At 48.3% G+C, this 19,889-nt stretch overlaps 1 protein-coding gene across 19 annotated transcripts in view; it reads left to right on the plus strand.

The window, feature by feature from the left end:
• The window catches only part of ATXN1 (ataxin 1), a 229,714-nt gene that overhangs the window by 200,524 nt on the left and 9,301 nt on the right, over nt 1-19,889 (plus strand). For all 19 annotated transcript variants that reach the window (XM_054817216.1, XM_054817210.1, XM_054817209.1 and 16 more), the window contains one exon: nt 10,978-13,018. In XM_054817216.1, coding sequence (XP_054673191.1) covers nt 11,138-13,018 — 1,881 coding nt within the window. In that variant the 5' untranslated portion in view covers nt 10,978-11,137. The remainder of the gene's footprint in view (nt 1-10,977; nt 13,019-19,889) is intronic.

Genomic DNA, 19,889 nt, shown 5'->3' on the forward strand with positions numbered 1-19,889 from the left:
TACCTAACGTTCACTTGTAGCCCTTACGTGTATCAACAGAAGCTATGTGTTTGCTTGTCTACTAGGTACTTAGGTGCTCTTCAGTACCTCCACCTACAGAGAAATTCAAGGAGGGATCCGGGAGTTAACCGTGGGAAGAGTCAGGGTCAGAGTAACAGGTGTGGGTTTGGGGTCTTTTATGTGCTTTTGCTAAGTGCATCTGAACTACAGACCTTTAGCTAAATGTTGTCCATAACATTAATAGCCCTTTTTGAAAGTCTTTGTCTGATTTGCCATTTGTATTGTGTTTTGTGGCAGTGGCCGTAGAAGATCTGGGTTGGGGCTTTTTTTGTCTGAAGAGAAATAGTGACTTGGAGGCTAGCTAGAGAAGAGGTGGTTTAATTTCCTACAGGGAATATTTGTGCTCTCCCTGATAACAGAAGGTGGAGGGTTGTGAGGTTTGATTTGCGTCACTGGAGGAAGGTGGGGAGTGTGGATGCTCTTGGGGCATGTCAGCCAGGTCTGTGGCTGAGGGTTTGCACTAGGGTGTATAATTTTCAGTACACAACCATAAACACAGTGCTTTGTATTTCTATATTACTTTTATGGACTTGCTCAGAGTAACCTGCCATCCAGAATTGTTTCGCAGAGGGCAGAATGAGATAAGGGGGAGAGATGCTGACTGCTTTCAGGCTGTTGCTCAGCTTCCGCTGTGAGAAATGTAACACCTCTCCCCTGTCCTTAATGCCCGGCCTGGCTCACTGCGTGAAACTCTTCACAGTAGAGTCAGAGCTGACTCTCAAGGCCTGCTTTTTGGAACAGTCATAAAGCAGCTTTCTTGTAGCTTGCTGGGAAAAAAATGTCATTCTGATGACAGCTAGAGTGAAGAAATAACGTTCTTTGCAAACCTTACATGTAAAGACTAAGGAAAACAAGTGCAAGAGCTGTGCAAGGGAGGGGACTCTTTGTTTGATGCTTGAATGCTACAGGCCTCTGCGAAGTCTTATGTTTACAGATACGGGAGTCAGAGATTTCCATTACCAATTGCTCTTAACATTACTTGTGTGGTAGTTCCCCTCTTTTCTCTCTTTTTTTTCTTCTTCTTTTCTTTCTGTTCTGCTTTATTCCCTTCTGTCTGGATTAAGCTGTGCAACATATGTGGTATGTGCAAAAGAAAGGATAGGAACCTTGCAGCAAAATGAGTTGAGTTCATCCTGCCACAATTCCTTTTTTTCCCCTAAATAATCTAATTAATTAATTAGTCCATTGCTCTGGGGCAGTACTCTACTCCACTGCTTGCTGGCTGCGCTGACTTACAGGGCTATTCTCAATTCCACAATCTCTAGAGCTGGTGTCTGCCCCCACTGCAGCTCCTGAGCCCTCCGTACTTTTGGGCAGGCCGTGGCAAACGTGCGTGTGCGCCCGGGATGTGTGCAAAACTAATGCCCCCTCAAAGTGTGAGGGTTGTTAGATTGCCCTTTTTCTTCCAGCCCCGGTGGCTGATGTGAGCATGCTCCTTGCATGCATGGCACTGGCTATTTGCCAGGCTTAGTGTAATTTTTTTTTTTTTTGAATGAGTGAGTGAATGAATGAATGAATACCTGATTAAGTTAATGAAGCTGAGCCAATGGTGGGAGGGAGTGAGTTGGCTGCTGCCTGCTCTAAGAGATCTGGCAGCACATTAGACTTGCATAACGCTTCACAGCTCCATGCTGCGCTCCATATGAGCCACAGGAGAGGGCTGCAATAATTACTCGGCTTTTCGATTGAAACCAGCTGCAGGTAGCTAGTCATCCTTTTGTCCATTTCACTGGTGTCGGGGAGTCGCTTGTCTCTGCGCCGTGGATTTACAGTGGCAGATGGGTAAGATGCTTTCACAGAAGTGATCGCAGCGGTGAGAAAGCATGTTCGTGGCTCAGTGGCTTTTACAAAAGATCCATTTGGATTTCCAAGCTGTGATTCACTGGACCCACATGTCCAATGGAGGAATGTTTTTAGTTCCTGAGTTCAAAATTCCTATATAAATAACCTTTATGGGAGCTGTGTGATTTTTATTTTCTCGTTCCTTCTTCACTTGGCTGGGCGAAGGGGAGCAAAAGGTTTTCTTGTATCTGTTTTTTGTAAGAAAAGACACTTTTAAACCCTTCCAGTTCTTTCTGGTTGCTGTTTAAAGCGAGTTCTTTCTGGCAGTCCTGGATGGTACATACCTTTGTTTCTCACATACTTAAATTAAGAGTACTGGCACTGCCTGTTACCACACCGCCTTCATTTGTCAACGTTCCCTGCTTGAGAGCAACCCTGATGATTTGCATTCTTAGTTGGAACGGGTGGTTTTTTTAATTGCAACTGGAGCCTGTGACTGTGGAGCCTTCTATGTTGTTATAAACCTGCATTATTTCATTTTCTTTTAAATGTCTTCTGCGTTGCCTTGTCAGATAGAACAGTCAGGGCAATCTCACCCTCGCTGCACTGGCCTCTGTCAAGTGATGCTGGTGATGGATTTGGCCTCTGTGCCCATTTTATCTGCCTGCCACACTCCCCATGAAGCCGGAGGGAGGCTTCTTACAACACTCAGTCAGGAAGAGTAACTGGTCACTTGGTTTTTCCAGGGCAGATGTTTTATGGGGAGAGAGGGTGCAGAAGAGCTGGTCTGGCTTTTTTTTTTTTTTTTTTTTGCCCAGGTGCGTTCATACATGACCCCTAGGACATTGCTTGTGTTGAGATTGCCAATCTCAGTTTAAGGGTCTGTGCGGGATGAGCGGATAGTGCTGCAGGGCACGCCAAAACACAGCTGACCCTGAATGAAGAGGAAAAAAATGAATGAATTAGAGAAAGAAAGACCGGAGAGGTGGTGGGTCGGGGGGGGGAGGGTATTGAACTCACTGTCAGCCTTCTGCTGTGCTGGGGCCAGAGTGAGCTGCTGGCGTTTCGGTTTTGTCAGTGGTGACAGTCAGTGATCCTGATTCGGGAGGGCAGCGAGTGTGTGCTGGGGCTATGAGCAAGGGCTCGTGCAAAATTGCTTCAAGTTTAAGCTTTGCTGAATGAAGCCTGAAAGAAGGAGAGGAGCTGGAATCCATTTCAAGGGGAATTTAACATCAGTTCACGTTTGGCACTTTACAGGTGGACTAATTATAGTCTAATTTGCTAGCACATGAAATCCACCAGAGAAGTAGCCTGCAGGGAGGACTTCCAAGGAAAGACATGGAGCGTGCAGCTGACCTTCCCAAATCTGCCGTGTTCTCACACCATCTCCTTATCAGCCAGGCTTAAAGGTGCATTCCTCCCCATGAGCGCCTGTGCTTATCTGTAAAATGGCTGCTCCAAGTTGGCTCCTGTTTGCTGGTGTTACTGGCTGGATCTTCAAAGGGGTGAAACGCCCCCGGTTTCAGTAATTTTTTGTGGGGATCTTATTCATCTCTCCTGGCAGTGAAGCCAGGCGTCTCTCTAATTTGCTTTGCCGAAGAAGGAGAGAACGCTAGCGAGCGTTTTCAGACACATGGAAGGAGACCTGTGTGACATATCTGCGGTGCAAATGTGTTCATACAGGCATGACAGTTTCTGTCACAAGTTAAAATGAGCGGTGAGTGGGTGTTGCTACGTTTATAGTCACTCATGTGAAATTTTCAATGGAAAATTGTGTAGGCAGCTCCCATTGTAGCCAGGCACATTTTAGATAAATGAAAAACATCAACAAAGTAATTTCAGTATTATACTTGTTTATAAATGAACTCTATTCACTCATTTAAGCTGCGGAAGTGCCTCTAGGGGATGGGTGCAAGAGTAAAGGATGTCACTGTGCAGTATCAGACAAGCTGGTCCTGTAAATCCACTGTCCTGCCGATGGCAGCAGTTGGTGCGGTGCAGGAAATAAAAGGTTAGATGCTGCATCTGCCCCCTTGCAGAGCGGCACAGGTGGGATCCACCTTTCTGTCCTACTATCAGTGGGGTTCAAGGAGCACTTTGAAACGTGTGGCATCTGCGCTGCCACTGAAGGCACTGGGCGTGTGTGAAAAGGGACGCTGCCTTCTCGAGCATCTTGGATTGGTGGTCCTGATGCTCCTGGCACAGGCACCTCCGAGGGTTTGGGAGCAGGGCTTCGGAGGGATTTGGCAGACCTCTCTCACATTGCAAAGGCTTCAGCGCAGCATGGTGGTAAAACTATGTGCTGCTGGAACGTGCTCCAGCATCACACCCGGATGGGCTCTGCCTGCGGGACCATGCAGCTGACAGTCAGCCTGAGCTGAAACCCCCTGCCCAAGCAGCCACAGGTCTTTCCTTTGTGGCTGCAGACAGAAGTGCTTCTCATAGGGTCAGCTGCTGTGTGCTTTCTGCTGGGCAGCTGAGAGAAAAAGCCATGCATCAAGTTGTTCACACTCACATGGCTTTGCCCCAGGGCTTAGGCTCTTGCTTAGCAGTTAAATCCTTCTCCTCCTTCTTCTGCAGAGACACAGGGCTCTGGAGTCCAGCACTTCACCCTCAAAAAAATTTCACTGTAATCAGCATTGTCAGCTCTTGTGTTTTTATCACTAGTCTCTAGATATCTGATGCTGTTTCACAAAACTCCAGTTCCCGGTGTCAAATGATGAGATGGGAAATTCCACTTTTAGCTAAAATAGTAAGTTTCTGGTTTTGTGGGTTGCAGGGAAAAGCTAGAGACCTCGAGTCTGAAAGGCCTCACGTAGCAGAAGGGCAAGTTAAAAGAAAAAATAATAAAAAAGCAAATAACCTCTGCTGTTACCATTTTAAGAAATCTTTTCTTTGTAAACCAGTATCATGTGTTTCAAGGGCAAGAAGTGGGGCCTGACTTGTGATATTTGAGAACCCAGATTTGGCACTGCAAAGCAGGGGATTTCTGTGCCAGGGTGCGAGGGTGCTGCCCGCGGGGTGGGCTGGGAGGGTGGCAGGACAGCCAAGGCACCCAGCCCTCTGGCAGCAGCTCTGCCACGGGGTTGGCTTGCGACTATCGGAACAAATGCTTCCTTGCTTCCAGCCTGCCTGCCTGCCTGGTGTCTTGTGCTGCGCTCTGCGGTACCACCTCTCCGCAAAGCATGATGGAAGAGGAGGGATCACCTTTGCTAATAAGTTTTTTTGTAAAAAAAAATGGAATAAATTATTAGGCAGCTGTGAGCCTACTCATATCACCCATGATATTCACAGTCCCACAAGGCTTACGTATAGCTGCATCGCTGTATGTGCGCACAGAAAGGTATGCTGCGCATCCAGAGCACGGCGTGACTTTTACAGATGCTGAAAATACAGGCATCTTTCCTGCTGCAGAACCAGATGATGGCACCCAGATGAACTGACAGCAGAAACCTGCAAACTTCTCAAAGTTAATTCTAACTCTTAATTTAGCAGTTAGCTTTTAACTAAAACTGAAGCTAATACTAGCACCATGTTCTTGTGCAGCTCACCAGCACTTAACACACAAAATAACTGCGTACCTAACCACAGCATAACCGCAGTAAAACAGGACTGCACGAGACACGTGCCCTGCTTAGAACATGCAGATCTCCCCTTATCCTCAAAATTCAGGAGCTAAGTAGCAGAAATGGATAGTTAGCCACAGGAGTAGCTTTCTAATTATCAATTTGTAGCAGCTACATTCATGAATGGCATTGAGTGAATGGCTGTCCTGGTACTCCATCATCTGTCCGTTGTTTTGGGAATGTACCTTCCACCATTTTTTCTTCATAAATCGTCCTCTCTCAACTCTGGTACCTACATACTTGTATCATAAAATTTCATGGGAATGTCGAGCCATTGGGCATCTCAAATCCCGTGATGTGCTCACTGAGGTTTGCTCGTATCACTTGCTTTTTATACTGCGTAGAGGCTGTCTGATCTGACCGGGGAGAGGAGGGATGTGCAGAATAGCTGCTCGCTCTGCAGAAACCTGTAGCAATTTGCTGTGGCAGACTCCCAGAAGCGTAATAAGAGCTAACACTGCAGTGGACAATCTGTCTTGCAGATGTGGTGTGGATCAGGAGTCCTTTAGTTTTCGTAGGAGAATTTCAAATTTTATTAGAGGCTTTCATGTTTCTTATTAATGGATCTCTGCAGTTGGCCCTCCTGGGAAATCTGCCAGAGAGCTGTGAAATTGGTCGGATTGGACATTGAACTCCTATAGCTATTGTTGGTGTGCGCTGAGTTGCACATGGCAAGGCTAATGAAATCTGTAGCAGTTACAACTATGAATATGTAGCTGGCAGCGGGCAGGGCGTAGAGTGGGGGGTAAAGCTGGCATATAGATCTGAGAGCCAGAATGCAGCTGCGGAGCGCCTCTACAATGTGTCCGTCTTTTAATCTCTCTGAATCTGATCCTGCAAGATGCCAGCCTCTTTGGAGGGGAGGGGAGAGGTGGGACGATGTGCCCTCCCTTCCCACTGATTTCCAGCCCTGCCAAAGTTACTCATCCTATCATGATGGGATGGGCGGGCGATTTGAGGTGGGGGCATCAGACTGCGGTGCTGCTTCTTCTGCCCAGTAACACACCAGTCATAAAGAGCTGTGTGTCAAGCTTGATTCAAAGGATTATTTTTTCGGTATACTCTTTGAATGTTGCATTGATATCTACTTGCCAGGCGGGGTAATGGTGTCTGACAGGGGGGAGACCCAGTTTTTTTATTGCACAGATAAATGTGAGAATTTACTGGTCATACCTGGAGTCGGAAGGTGAAAGTTGAAAAGTTGCAATAATCTGTCTGTTATTAGGATTTGGGATCAAAGGAACCTTTTGACAGTAAGCAACTGGTTTGAATTGAATATCCCTAAAGTTGGAGGTTGATGGCTGCCCCTCTTGGGTGATTGCTCCACACAATAAGGCAAACAAGCGGGTGGTCCCAGCCCTTGTTCCTGGTGGCACACGTCGGTGTGAGCTTGTTAGCAACTGCGGAAAGGTCAGGGACCAGAGAGGATGAGGGAGCAGATTTTTTTAGAGACCTAAAAATGACGTTCACTACATCATGGGGCTGCAAAAAGGACCTGATTTCTGAAGGCAAAGTCCCACCGTTTGCACAGCTAGGTGCTGCTGTGGTTTGTGAGTCTGGCCCCAACTTCTCTGCACCCCAAGACTTAGTCCTGGGTAGTGGGACACAGCATATGATCACGGTGTGTTTGGAGGCTTGCGTTGCTGGTTTTACCTTTGCTGCAGTGAACTCCAGATAAATAAAGGAGGTCAGCCCCTCAAGCTATAAACCAGTATCCTCTCATGAGTTTTAAATTTATTAGATGAAATAAATAGAAAAATACTGTTTTGGGAGACATAGTGAGATTTAAAGTGCCTTGTAGAGAGACGCTGGAGTTTTGCATGAAAAATGCACATCCTGAGCTCCAGTGAGCAATCCCTCTGGGAGCAGAGCAAGCCCAGATGGTGACTCCTCCAAGTGATTATTTTTCTGCCTTAAGCCTTTCCAGGAATTTGAGTGTGGGCAGGCTGCCAGCGGACACTGGCTGTCCAGACACTTCAGCAATGTTCCATGTGTACTCGCTGCCAGAGATACCAAAGTCCAGCTGCTGTCCCTGATCTCTTTGTCCCCTTTACCTTCCCAGCCATAATTACACATGCATGCATGCACGCACGCACTCGTGTGACACACACACATACAAAGCGGGAGCAAAAAATCACCTGACGGTTGCTGCTCGTTTGCATATCTTGCAAATCGTGATCGACAGCTCTGAAGTTAAAGAGAAAGGAAATCTCCAGAGTCAGAAAAATGACTTGGATCCAAATAAAAAAACCGTACAAATAACAAACTCTGCAGCACACCACAGAAGGCAGACATTTGTCCTAGGACAGCCAGCAAAGAACAGTTTAACCAGGTCTTGTACCTCTTGCCTTTGATATACTCTGTTTGGGCTGTCTACCTTTCATTGCTTCCCGAGCAAAATCAGTCCTGTCTTACCTTTGCTGTTGCTTTGAATTATGCTGAAAACTTACCATTTTACTTTTATGTGTTGAAGTAGAAGTAGGCTGTTTTATGCTGCACATTTGCATTTCTGCAAATCCAGTCCTGTGTCTGTTAGAGTTCAAAGTCTCGTCGGGAAGTACTTGAGCTTGGAAAAGTGGGGCAGTCTTCACCGCTCTACGGCTGTCTCATCCCTTGTCTCCGTTAGGCTGGTTCATTCCTCCTGTGCTCTCCAGGAGATTTTGGGCAGCCCTTTTGTTACCGATGATGATGAAGTCAGCCATATGAAAGATTTACACACACACAAAAAAAAAGCTGTGAAAGATTTAATAATTGGTATTTTTGAAGGATGTTAGCTTTGACTTTGGAGGCTACCAAAACCTCAATGATTCAATGCTATTTAACAGAACAAAACCTTTGCTTCAGCTCCTGCAGAGTGAAACTTCACCAGGTTTCATACAGCTTCATAGTAGTACTTTTCATGCAGAGAAGCTGAACCCAGACACCTTGGGCTTTTGGAACAACTAGTTTGGGGGAGCCTGGTTTGTCCATCACAGCAAAAGACTGGCCCTATTCAGTCCCATGCACAAGCTCCCCACTCTGTTGCAGGCAGAGGGGCATCCCCTCCTTTTCCCCATGGGAGTGTGTTTAAATTCTGGACTTGCAGCTCATGTCCATCTCCATGAGAGATCGAAGGACGGTCCAAGCCCAGTGTGTGTCCCCACAGTGTCCCTGAGCAGCCGCCTCGGCCAAGAGCTGCTGACTTACCTGCCAAAGCTGACTGCCCAGGGCAGAAGGCTACAGTGAGCTAAAGTTAACCAAGGATGACTGCGCAAATGTGAGCTCGGCGATTTTATTTTTAGTCGAACTTAAAAATAAAAATCTGTAAGTCATGTGTAATATAATAATTTTAGCTGTTGCCAAGACACACTGAGCAACTGTTAAGAGGAGGGGGAAGACCTGTGCTGATACAGTGGGGACCCTGTCTCCTGGCTGCCCTCATCCGGCCACGGTCGCAGCACCGAGGCAGTGGTGCTGGTGGGTCGGGGCAGGTCGGGGTCGCAGTGCTGAGCCACTGCTTGGCCAGTGCCGCTGCCCCTGAGCCACCATGCCCAATGCGTCGCTGGCCCTTGCTCTTCTGAAGCTGCCCTGAGTCCTTTCATCCTCTCTCTTGCCTCAAAGCCAGAGAATCTGCCCTGAAATGTTAGTGATTTATCCCCCCTCCCCTTGGCTTGGTGACTATTGCTGTTTCATTACTGTTTAGCAATATTTAAACAATGGAATAATTAACTTAAGACTGATTGTATCAAACCATTAGAAGGTTTAGACTTTTCCTGCAGGCTTACAGCAGCTTGGAGGACCATAAACGTAAAGAGTGCTCTTAAAGATAGGTTTAATCTTAGTCTAGTATGTCTTCAAAGTACTGCATATGCATATAAACATCAGGCTTATTGTTCATTAGAAGCAAGGCAGCAGGGAAAGAAATCCCCCAAAGGAATATTACTTGCCATAAGAAAAGTATCATTACTGCTGCTCAGCATTCACTTTAAAGTGGGCTATATCCTATTTCCATCTTCTTTCAGATCCACTCTTAATTCTTTCTCTCTCCATTTTTCTTTCATAGAATGCATGCTTTTTTTTGTTAGGATGCTGGTCATGCAAGGTGCATGCTTTCTCAGCACCCATTCTTGCATATCTTTCAAAACAGCCAGAAACGCAGATGACAAGCGGTGGCTGGACCGGGGCTGGGGAAGAGTTTCACTCTCCATAAAGTTTGTTATGGGACAAGGCAAGGCAGGTTTCAGGAAGGTAGGAGGAAACTGTCAGCTCCTTTGGCTTTTTTAAAAAGCATGATGTGTTTTAGTTACCATATTTTCTTTAGCAGATAATGAAAGAGTTAGAAAGACTTTGTTGACTTTGTTGCCTTTGGGTGGCTGAAGTCACAGAATTAAGTGATGCAGAGCAGAGAAAGCAACTGTTTTGCTCCAATAGCAAAATTAGCCCAATATAAAATTATGAGCTTTTACAGTGGTGGGGGCTCCTGATTTGGATCAGGAAACCCAAACGTGCTTTTGCAAGTGGTTCTGGTGAGGCATCCCCAGGGCCGAGTTTGCTCAGCATTTGGACATGTGGCCATGGCCATTAGTGCGGTACCCACAGCCTCCCTGGTCCGGCAGTCCCTAAGAAACAGGGGGATCAGATCCCGATGGAGAAGGAGATGGTGCTGGCACCTGGCTCTGCCCAGTCTGCACACAACGGGCAGCATCTCCCAGCAAGAGTCCTGCACGGACACCTGGGCATGAGGTGTCAGTAACAGAGGGAGTTCATAGCGCTGGCGGGGGGAAAAACCCCACACATTAAAAAACTGCCTCAGAGCCATCTCTGGCTCTGGGCTGCTGCTGTAAATAGATCACGTGGCCGAGGTTCGTTGCCAGACTGGTAGATGAAGGGCACAGGTGCCCATAAGGAGCCATGGTGTGGAGGGGGGGCAGGGGGCAGCTGCTGCCTCTGCAGCCCTGCCCACTGTGACATGAAGTCACCCTGTGGGTGACTTCGGAGTTCAAGGATTCAGGAGTGACCCACCACCTTCCCTTTACACCACTTACAGCTAGTTGTTGCTAATGTAAATATTTTGTGCATGTGTGTTCCTCGGAGCTCCCTGCTGCACTCCCGTGCTTTTTTGGACACAGCAGGGTGAAGGCAACGTCATCTTTGCAGAGGAAGGAGAGGCTGGAAGAGTGAACCAGGCACCTTAGAGACACAGAGGGTTTTCCCAAAGGAAGGAGAAAATGAGCCTTGGGAAATAAGTGACCGCTACTAAATGTGGCAAGTCATGATCAGAGAGTTTCTGATCTGCCAAAAGTTTTAATTGCTTTCCTGATGCATTAGTAGATATGCCCAGGATTTTTGCTGCTGTTTACAGTGCAGCTGTGAACTGCTCCTTTACACAAGAGTGGCAATGCCTGAGCTTCTTTTTTTTCCAGAGGTTTTTCTTTTCCTTGCGTGCTGTTTTGGGGTATTTGCTCATTTGTTCTCATTTCTCAGTGCTGATGATGTGACTCCCCGTCCCTTGCCCACCCTCTCGTTGCAGAATCCAGAGGAGCTGTCAGACGATCGTGCTCACGGGGAGATGATTCCTCATGAAGTCACTGGATCCCTTGCAGAAATCAAATGTGACTTTCCATTTATCAGACTGAAATCAGAGCCAGCCAGACAGTGAAGCAAGCACAGTGGAGGGGGGACGGCGAAAGATGAAATCCAACCAAGAGCGGAGCAATGAATGCCTGCCACCTAAGAAGCGAGAAATCCCTGCCACCAGCCTGCCTTCAGAGGTGAAGCCGGTCCTGCCAAACGAAAACCACCGTGCAGATAACCTAGCATGGCTCCCCAGCACACCCAGCAGCCAGGGCGGCCTGGGGGCCCGGCACCGGCCCGGGGGGACGTCGTCGGTGGAGACAGGCTTGCAGCAGGGTTTGCACAAGTCGCTGTCTACAGGGCTGGACTATTCCCCGCCAAGCGCGCCCAGGTCCGTTCCAGCCTCCACCACTCTTCCCACGGTGTACTCACCTGCCCTCTCCCAGTCAGGGACCCCCGTTTCCCCCGTGCAGTACACGCATCTGCAACACACCTTCCAGTTCGTCGGGCCCCAGTACAGCGGATCGTACACCGGATTCATCCCCTCACAGCTGATTTCCCCAACAGCCAATTCCGCGACTGGCGCCGTGGCGGCAGCCACGGCCGTTGCGACCACTCCATCCCAGCGCTCCCAGCTGGAGGCTTATTCCACTTTGCTGGCCAGCATGAGCGGCTTAAGCCAGCAGGGGCACAAGGTTGAGCCACACCTGGTCAGGACGCCTGGACTGATCGCCGCCGGGTCTCCTCCACCCACCCAGCAGAACCAGTACGTCCACATTTCCAGCTCTTCCCAGAGCACCGTCAGAAACGTCTCTCCTCCAACCATCCCGGTCCCCTTGCACCCCCATCAGACCGTGATCCCACACACCCTCACCCTCGGCCCTTCCTCCCAAGTGGTGGTGCAGTACACCGACTCGGGGGGCCACTTCGTCACCAGGGATCCCCCCAAGAAGCCCGAGAGCAGCCGGCTGCAGGCGATGCAGGCCAAGGAGGTACTGAACGGCGAGATAGAGAAGAGCCGGAGGTACGGCATTTCACCCTCTGCTGACATGGGTCTAGTCAAAGCAGGCAATAAACCAGCTCCCCATCATTACGAGACCAGGCATGTGGTGGTCCACTCGAGCCCCGCTGAGTATGGCGCACGGGATTCCTCAGGTGTCCGAGCCTCCGTCATGGTGGTCCCCAACAGCAGCACACCCACAGCAGACATGGAGGTGCAGCAGGCCACCAACCGCGAGACCTCTCCCTCAGCTCTCAACGACAAGGGAAGCTTGCACTTAGGAAAGCCAGCCCACCGGTCCTACGCCTTGTCTCCGCAGCAGGCTCTGGGCCATGAGGGGGTGAAGGCGGTGGCCACGCTGTCCCCTCACACCGTCATTCAGACCACCCACAGCGCCTCTGAGCAGCTCCCTGTTGGGCTGCCAGCGACGGCCTTCTACGCCGGGACCCAGCCGCCAGTGATCGGCTACCTGAGCGGTCAACAGCAAGCCATCGGGTACCCCGGCAGCCTGCCGCAGCACTTGGTGATCCCTGGCACCCAGTCCCTGCTGATACCGGTCGGGGGCGCGGACGTCGAGCCGTCAGGAGTGGCACCTGCCATCGTGACGTCGTCTCCTCAGTTTGCAGCAGTGCCTCACACGTTCGTCACCACCGCCGTCCCCAAGAGCGAGAACTTCAGTGCGGAGCCCCTCACCACCCAGCCTGCCTACCAGGCCACCATGGTGCAAGCGCAGATCCACCTGCCCGTGGTGCAGTCCATCGCTTCCCCTGCCTCCGCGCCTCCCACGCTGCCCCCCTACTTCATGAAGGGGTCGATCATTCAGCTGGCCAATGGGGAGCTGAAGAAAGTAGAGGACTTGAAAACAGAAGACTTCATACAGAGCGCGGAAATTAGCAACGACCTGAAAATAGACTCCAGCACTGTGGAGAGGATTGAAGACAGCCATAGCCCAGGCATTGCCGTGATACAGTTTGCGGTTGGGGAGCATCGAGCACAGGTAAGGGCAGCGCATGGTGGGGTGAGGGGTTGGACTGGGGTTCAGACTTTGGCCCCCTGGGTGCAACTTTCCTCAGCACATTTTGGTCACCTTTGATCTGCGCAGGCTTGGTTCTTCATCGTTCACATCCATCTGTGAGACCAACTCTGGTCCAAAAAGCATCCCCCTCGCTGTGCCAGGGGAGCCATCAGGGTCACATCAGTGATAAATGTAGTCTCTTGGGCATAAAACAGGTCTTCCTTATAGCTGGAGAACCCGCGGAAAGAATTATATGATCTTCATGGTTTTTGATTAAAATAAAAAATTACGTAAGCAGTACAGGATGATTTTGCATTTTGATAGGTGATTTTTACCTTCCACAACAGAAAGCTCAGGTTAGATTCAGCTCAAATCCTACGCTTGAGAGATAGGTAGGGCACAAGGCAGTGAATTTCCACGGTTTGAAAACTTGGAGCTGCCTGGGAATGGCTCCATCACACGCGTAAGTTACTGAAACGCATTACGGAGTTTTACTGAGGCTTTGCGTGCAGGTGGTTTAAACACTGCATAGCTCACATAAGGGAAATTTGGAAAGAAAAAACATCTAGGTGGCTGGGCAGGCTGTGCTTCTCACCTTTGTTTCTTGGTTCGCAATGTAGGAAGAAAGCCTGCAACTTTCCAGAGGTATTTTTTAGGTTGAGAATGAGCACATATTGATCGTAAAGCGCTATCCTGATGCTGTCCATTTTCTGAGCAATTTAGATTTTGCTGTGTTGAGGCTGGAGCAGTTCAGATATACCGGATAGCATTTTGCTTCCTAGAGGTGTTCATTGTAAATATTCTTGTTGCAAATCTTTTTGGTGTGGTTTGAGTGCAGCCCTGATGCTGCACCCTCAGTGCCGAAGAATCAGAATGAGGAGAGAGGAGCTGGATGTGGAGGCATGTAGTAAAGCACCTCAAGCTGACAGTTTGGAGAAGAAAAACAAACAGTGATGGTAGCGAGGCACAAATCACACGCAAAATTTCTTACAGTTGCAGCAGTCTGTAGCCTGTCCTTCCTCAATTGTTTATACATGGTGAATCGCTACCTATGACATGCCTCCTTTCTCATGTCAGACGTGCACATTCCTTGTGTGGTTTTGTTCACGTATGTGCGTGCGTCTGCACAGCTGATAGAAGTTGGGCCTTGGGTGCTTTCAGTATAAAGACATGATTTTTTTTCCTACTGCTCAACTGTATCTTGGTGCATGTCAGGCTTTGTGATGAGAGGAACCGTCCTTGGATCAGGACCAGTTACTATAATTTGCCCCGGTGCCTTGAATAATGAGATTTCAAAAGTAGCAATCCTCCATCTGCAATTTTCATCTTGCTCTCATTTCTCTCCCTGCAGCCAGGCCACCGGTCTCTGCACCAGCAGAAGAGGTACAAATTAGCAGGTAGCATTTGTGTCATGTCTCGTTCGCAGATCTGTCAACGCAGGCGATGTGTTGTGGTCCTGGGCGCCGGGAAGAGAGCCTTTGCAGGGGGTGGAGTGCCATCCTCTGGCAGAAAGCAAGCCGAGTCAGGCTGTAAAAATCCAGGACCAGGCACACGGGTCTCACCCAGCAAAGTGTCACCTTACAGAGAAGCCTATCAGGAGCGGGCTGACATCATTGCAGCCAAAATACTCCCCAGCTGTGTTTCCCACCGGGGATGCTTCCAGAATGGAGGGCGAGTCACGTAGAGATATGATTAGAAATGGGGGTTTAATTTAGGTTTCCTGCAGATTCCAGGACTTGGGTCTGTTCCCAGATCAGCTGTGTCCCTGCATAGCAGGGACAGCTCTGCTGGTTTTTCCTTGCCTGGGTTGAGAGAGATGGTTTCTATGTGCTTGAAGTCTCCAGTGACCTCACCCTCAGCCCAGCGTGGCTATATGAAAGCATTCAGCCTTATTAGCAGGCATGCGGCAATCATTACTCGTTAGAAGATTGCCTGTGTGAAGAGGGCTTAGTCTTCTTGTTGAAAGAACAGTATTCAGTCGCGCCGCTTTGAGCAGTGGCACTGTGGTGCTGCTGCACTTAAATATATCTTGACTCTGGAGCACAGTGGGGATATATCTGCGTGTGTAGTGTAGCTTCGCAAAGTATTTTATTACAATTAAGTTTCAGTTGCATACATGCTTCTGGAAGGAGGGAGCTTTTCAAATGGTGTTATCAAGGGGAGTGTAAGTTGTAAAGAGTAAGTGCCATACAAAAATAGCGTTGTTATCGTTAGCTTTGGCTCACTTATGTACTCCTCCCAGGGATCTCTGGGAAGTCATTATAATATTGATGAATTTGTATTTTTAGACTCTGTGCAAACATGAGCTGTTTTCTCACCAATTGAGGGACAAAGGTAGGAGATTATTTTTAGCTGAGCATATACAACTGTAATGTAAATAGGAAGGCATCATGCAGCTGCTATTTTATCATATCACTGCAAGCCCATAGCTGCCCCTCCCTGGCACAGCGCTTAGGCAGAAAGAGGTCATCCTCCCTCCTTTCCCTGTCTTTCAGTCACCTGGCAAATCCAACCCTCTTCCAGGTATGGAAGTCTAGAGGAAAATTAACCCACCTCAAGCTACATCCCTTTTCAGTGAAATAACTGGCCTTAGCCCAGGAGGGATGCTAGGTTTCCATGTCACAGCATCCCTGCTCTGGATTAGGAAGAAGATGAGTAAGTACCAACTGGACCAGAAGCCAAAGTCCAGCTGTTATTCCTCTGCATTCAAGTTGCCTAAAAGACAAGACCTACGGATCTGCATCTCTTTGCAATTCCACATATTATTCTTGTAATAACACTTTCATCATTATTACCTGTCCTTTCTTTTGCTGCCAGGAACAAAAAGCAGAAGCCAGTTGTTCACCTCCATTGATGTTCAGGTCAAAACACACAGGAGATGCAAAATAAGTTCTCTGAAATGCTTGCTTTCATCCTTGGGTTTCAGTTCCTAATCACTCCTAAAGTATAGCTTAAAAAGAAAAAATGAACATGCAGTTCTTAATTTTTTTTAAAAAAACAGAATCATATACACTAGAGATGGAAAAGTCCCGTTAGAGCATCTAGTTAGTAGCTAACTAGTTTAGTTTAGCGTGGGGTTTTTTTTAGACCATCATCTAGTTTAGTTTTCACCTTATACTCTGCACGCACACAAACCAGTTACTTTTTCTTTTAGTCCACGCTCTCCTTTTCATTATCTTTGGCACCATAACACACAGAGAGATGTTGACTTGGTTCGCTGCTGCAGATGGAGCACCTCTCCCATTCTTCCCCTCATGTGGTCTCCGTGGGGCGGTAAGCCCTTGTTCGTCCAAGTGATGAAGTGGCTGTGGTCTGTCTTTGGATGTGTGTTACTGAATTCTGGGAGTGCAGCAGATAAGAGCTCATGTGATAAACTCGGCAGCTGGTGGTCTGGTGGACAGAGGTGGCTTCTCTTGAGACATGGTGGGACCACATGGCTCTGGAGAGCAGTAGGCCCTAACCTTCAAGCCCTGGGTGCATTTGTTATAGTAACGGTGCACTGAAGCTGGGCTAGGTGCAGCCCTGGGGGTTCCCACCCCCGACCGCATGTTGCGATGGGTAGTCCCCGTGGCACGAGCTGCCGCCTACAGCCCCGTAAATCTCGTAAAGGAAATCCACTCTTGTGAAGGCAGGTGTTGTTCGGGGCGGTGGGAACATTAGGATTCCCAAAGTCTCTGAGTAGGGGAGGCCACGTGGGAGCACGGCACTGCAGAGAGGGACAGCTTCTATTCCACAAATCCACCCAGTTGATTTTTGGACCCAAGGAATCTCTCAGCGCCCGCAGCAAGGCCTTCAGCAGAGAGCTCCACCACTTCATGGCACATTGTTTCCAGAACCGCTTCTTTCTGTTTGTTTCCAGCCTGCCACTCCTAGTTTCATCACCTTTTAATAATATCAGGGAGAAAAACACTTAATTGGAAAATGTGTGTTTACATTTATTAAAATACAGTTCACACGAACCACTTTTATTAGGCACCCTTTGCTGTAGTGCTTGTTACGTTGGTGGCAGCAGCAAGCCCTAAGACTAAAGTTGCTGTGTTTCTGAATGATGGGTATTTTCTGGGCATCAGATCTTCCAGCACCTGTCAGCTATGTTCCAGCTCCAGCCAGGGTTTTCTGAGCAGTCTGAATTGCCTGCCTTACCTACCAAGTTTGACTGAGAAATAAAATTGTAAAGGGCTGTAGAAAATCGCAGATAAGCAGCAGCTGCTTTGAAGAGTTTTGGGTGTTTTCACTAGTCAGTCTTAAAAAATAGAAATATAAATGTAGCTTGCAGTAGAGCCTCGGTGCACTTGAAGAGGGACCAACACGTTGGTTTCTTGCTTTATTGTCTTAGTAGTTGGAAAACGAGTTCCAAATTTCTTTCTCTCCTACAATAATAATGGGAAGATAGTGGGGGAGGGAACTTTTGAAATAAATTGTTTGTGTTTTAATACAGTTGTCAAAAAATTATGCAGGGATGTTTTTACCAAACTTTCACACTTAAAAGATTTTTGAGTGCTATTGCTTGTAGAGAAAGGTTATCTTAAAGCCCAAGTTAGCTGAATCCAGAAGCAGCCAGCTAAAACAGGGCTTGATAATCCATGAGGGAACCCATTTCAAATCAGTAGTGGTACATGCACACTGTGACCGGATTGTGGAAATTCTGGCATTTCACCATCTTTATTATTTGGTGTTGTTCATGATCACCACCACCAATTCTGGGATTTGTTTCAGTGACTGACAGTTCAGGCAAGTGTTTTGGATGCCACCTTAAAAAAAAAAAAAGTATAACGTGCAGTGGAAGCATGTTCACATCAAGAGGAGCTTGTGTGTTGGTGGGGATGATGCACACAAGCTTGTATGATTCCCACAGATACAAATAGCTTTTGACAAGGATGAGAAAGTAGAAAAAGAAAAAAAATAGAGCAGGCAGGCAGGCAGGAAGAGGAGAGACATGGCAATATAAAGAAGAAAGCTGTGTCCGCCAGATGATCCATGCCTGGAGATAAGCCTATAGCTCTGTGTAGACAGCAGTTCCTGTTTAAGTCCATGGGAGATACTGGATATTCACCACTTCTCCCAGTCAGACCCCTTACTGAGATGCATATGTATGGAATAGGATCCCAAAATCTGGGCAAATACTTCTGCAGATCCTGGCACTGGAGTGTTTCTATCCAACGACATGGAGGGACGGGACTTCCATGGTTACCTCGCTCCTCTTTCTCCATAGTTCAGAGCATAAACCAGGCCTGGGAGTCAGGTCCCTTTCCACTGTTGCCACATGTGTAGTTGGCTGTTGGCAGACAGTTCTGGTTGGAAAAGGTTCAATATGACAGAAATTGATGTCGAGGGGGGTATCTTGTGCCTCTAAAGTGCTCCTTTTGAAATTCCTTGTACAGCGACTTACTATGTTGGGCAGGAGGAATGGCAGGATAATACATGCGGTGTTATTCGTTGGCCTAGTTGCAGAAGTATGTAGCATATATTTATAGATGTTATACATTTTTTTCCAACAGAATCAACTGTCTCATAAACCGCAGTTGACTGCTAGTGCATGGCATGGGCTTAACCAGTCAGAGGCACAGTCAACATCCGATGGGAATTCTTGGTTTCCTGGTTCTGGAGCCTCTGTCTTTGAGCTGTGGGACATCCCTGGTCAAATCTTCCTGCCCCAAAGGGATATGAAGCTGCTGGGGTGCGAGGGGAGGTACCTCGGGCCCTGCTTGCAGGGAGGGCGCCTCTGAGGGTAAGCAGCGCTAGCAGGGAAGTGGCAGGGCTGCTGGGTGCTGTACTGTCATTGCGTCCAACCTCTTCTGTGAGACAGGCCATGCAACTTCATCCCAGGGTTTACACTTAATACTATGAACAAGGGTGTTTGAACACTGGAGTGCAATGTGTATCTCAAACTGCTTCAATTCCTTAATGTCGAAATGTATTTTTAACGATACAAAGCCATGCTTAGTATGACAGCGTTACTCGCTCCCAAGGGTGAGAGGTGGTTTCGCAAGCATGCTGTGATGTTCCTTTCAAGTGAGTCCATGTTCCTGGAGAGGGATGGCTCTCAAGGCAGCTGGTATGCTCCGTGCCTGCTGAATGGCTCAGAAATGAGATGAGCAAGTGTATTCAGGTGTTCTCCTGCCCTTTAGCCCCTACCAAATAGGGGTTACACCTTCAGAGGGGTTCTACCCGCCCCTCCCATGCCTGAGGAGAGCACCAGAGGACACGGGGACCTCTTGGGAGCAGATTAATGGCTATCTGACTTCAGCATAAGCCACCCTTTTAGAGTTGCAGACCTCATTGGTGTTACACACAGCAAGTTAAAAACACGTGCCAAATTTTTAAGAAATATTAGTCAGAATTTCCTGCCCTCGTTGTGGTGTGCTGGGGGGGCGGGGGCTCGGCCCCGTGGGCTGTGAATGGCATGAGGCCACATCAAGTGTTTGAGCCTGCAGACGCAGCACTGTGCAGTGAGTGCTGGACTGCTGACACGTGCAAAGATAAGTGAGTATTTAGGTGCTTTGTCACGTTGGGACTTCAAGGCCCAGTGTTTGCAAGGTCAAGGAGCAGTTGGCACCTGTTGCTGGTCTGTTCTCCTGGCTATAGGAGCTCCCAGTAAGATGGTTAGATAGGATTAGATGTTTTTAAAGCGGGGTGAAGTGGGGGGCAAAGCAGACACAGTGTGGAAAAGGAGACCCAGTGCAGGAACTGCAGGGGGAGAAGGAGGAGAAAGAGGAGAGATGATCCTCTCCCTTAGGGAGTGCAGGAGGTGAACTCGGCCGCAGCTTGGGGGATCAGGTGTGAGAAGGGAAGAAACCGGACAGGTAACCCGACTGCTGGGGGAAGGCAGGTTCACGCTCGCTGCTCTTATGCC

This window comes from Grus americana, chromosome 2 (genome assembly GCF_028858705.1).
Source record: "Grus americana isolate bGruAme1 chromosome 2, bGruAme1.mat, whole genome shotgun sequence".
Classification (NCBI taxonomy): domain Eukaryota; kingdom Metazoa; phylum Chordata; class Aves; order Gruiformes; family Gruidae; genus Grus; species Grus americana.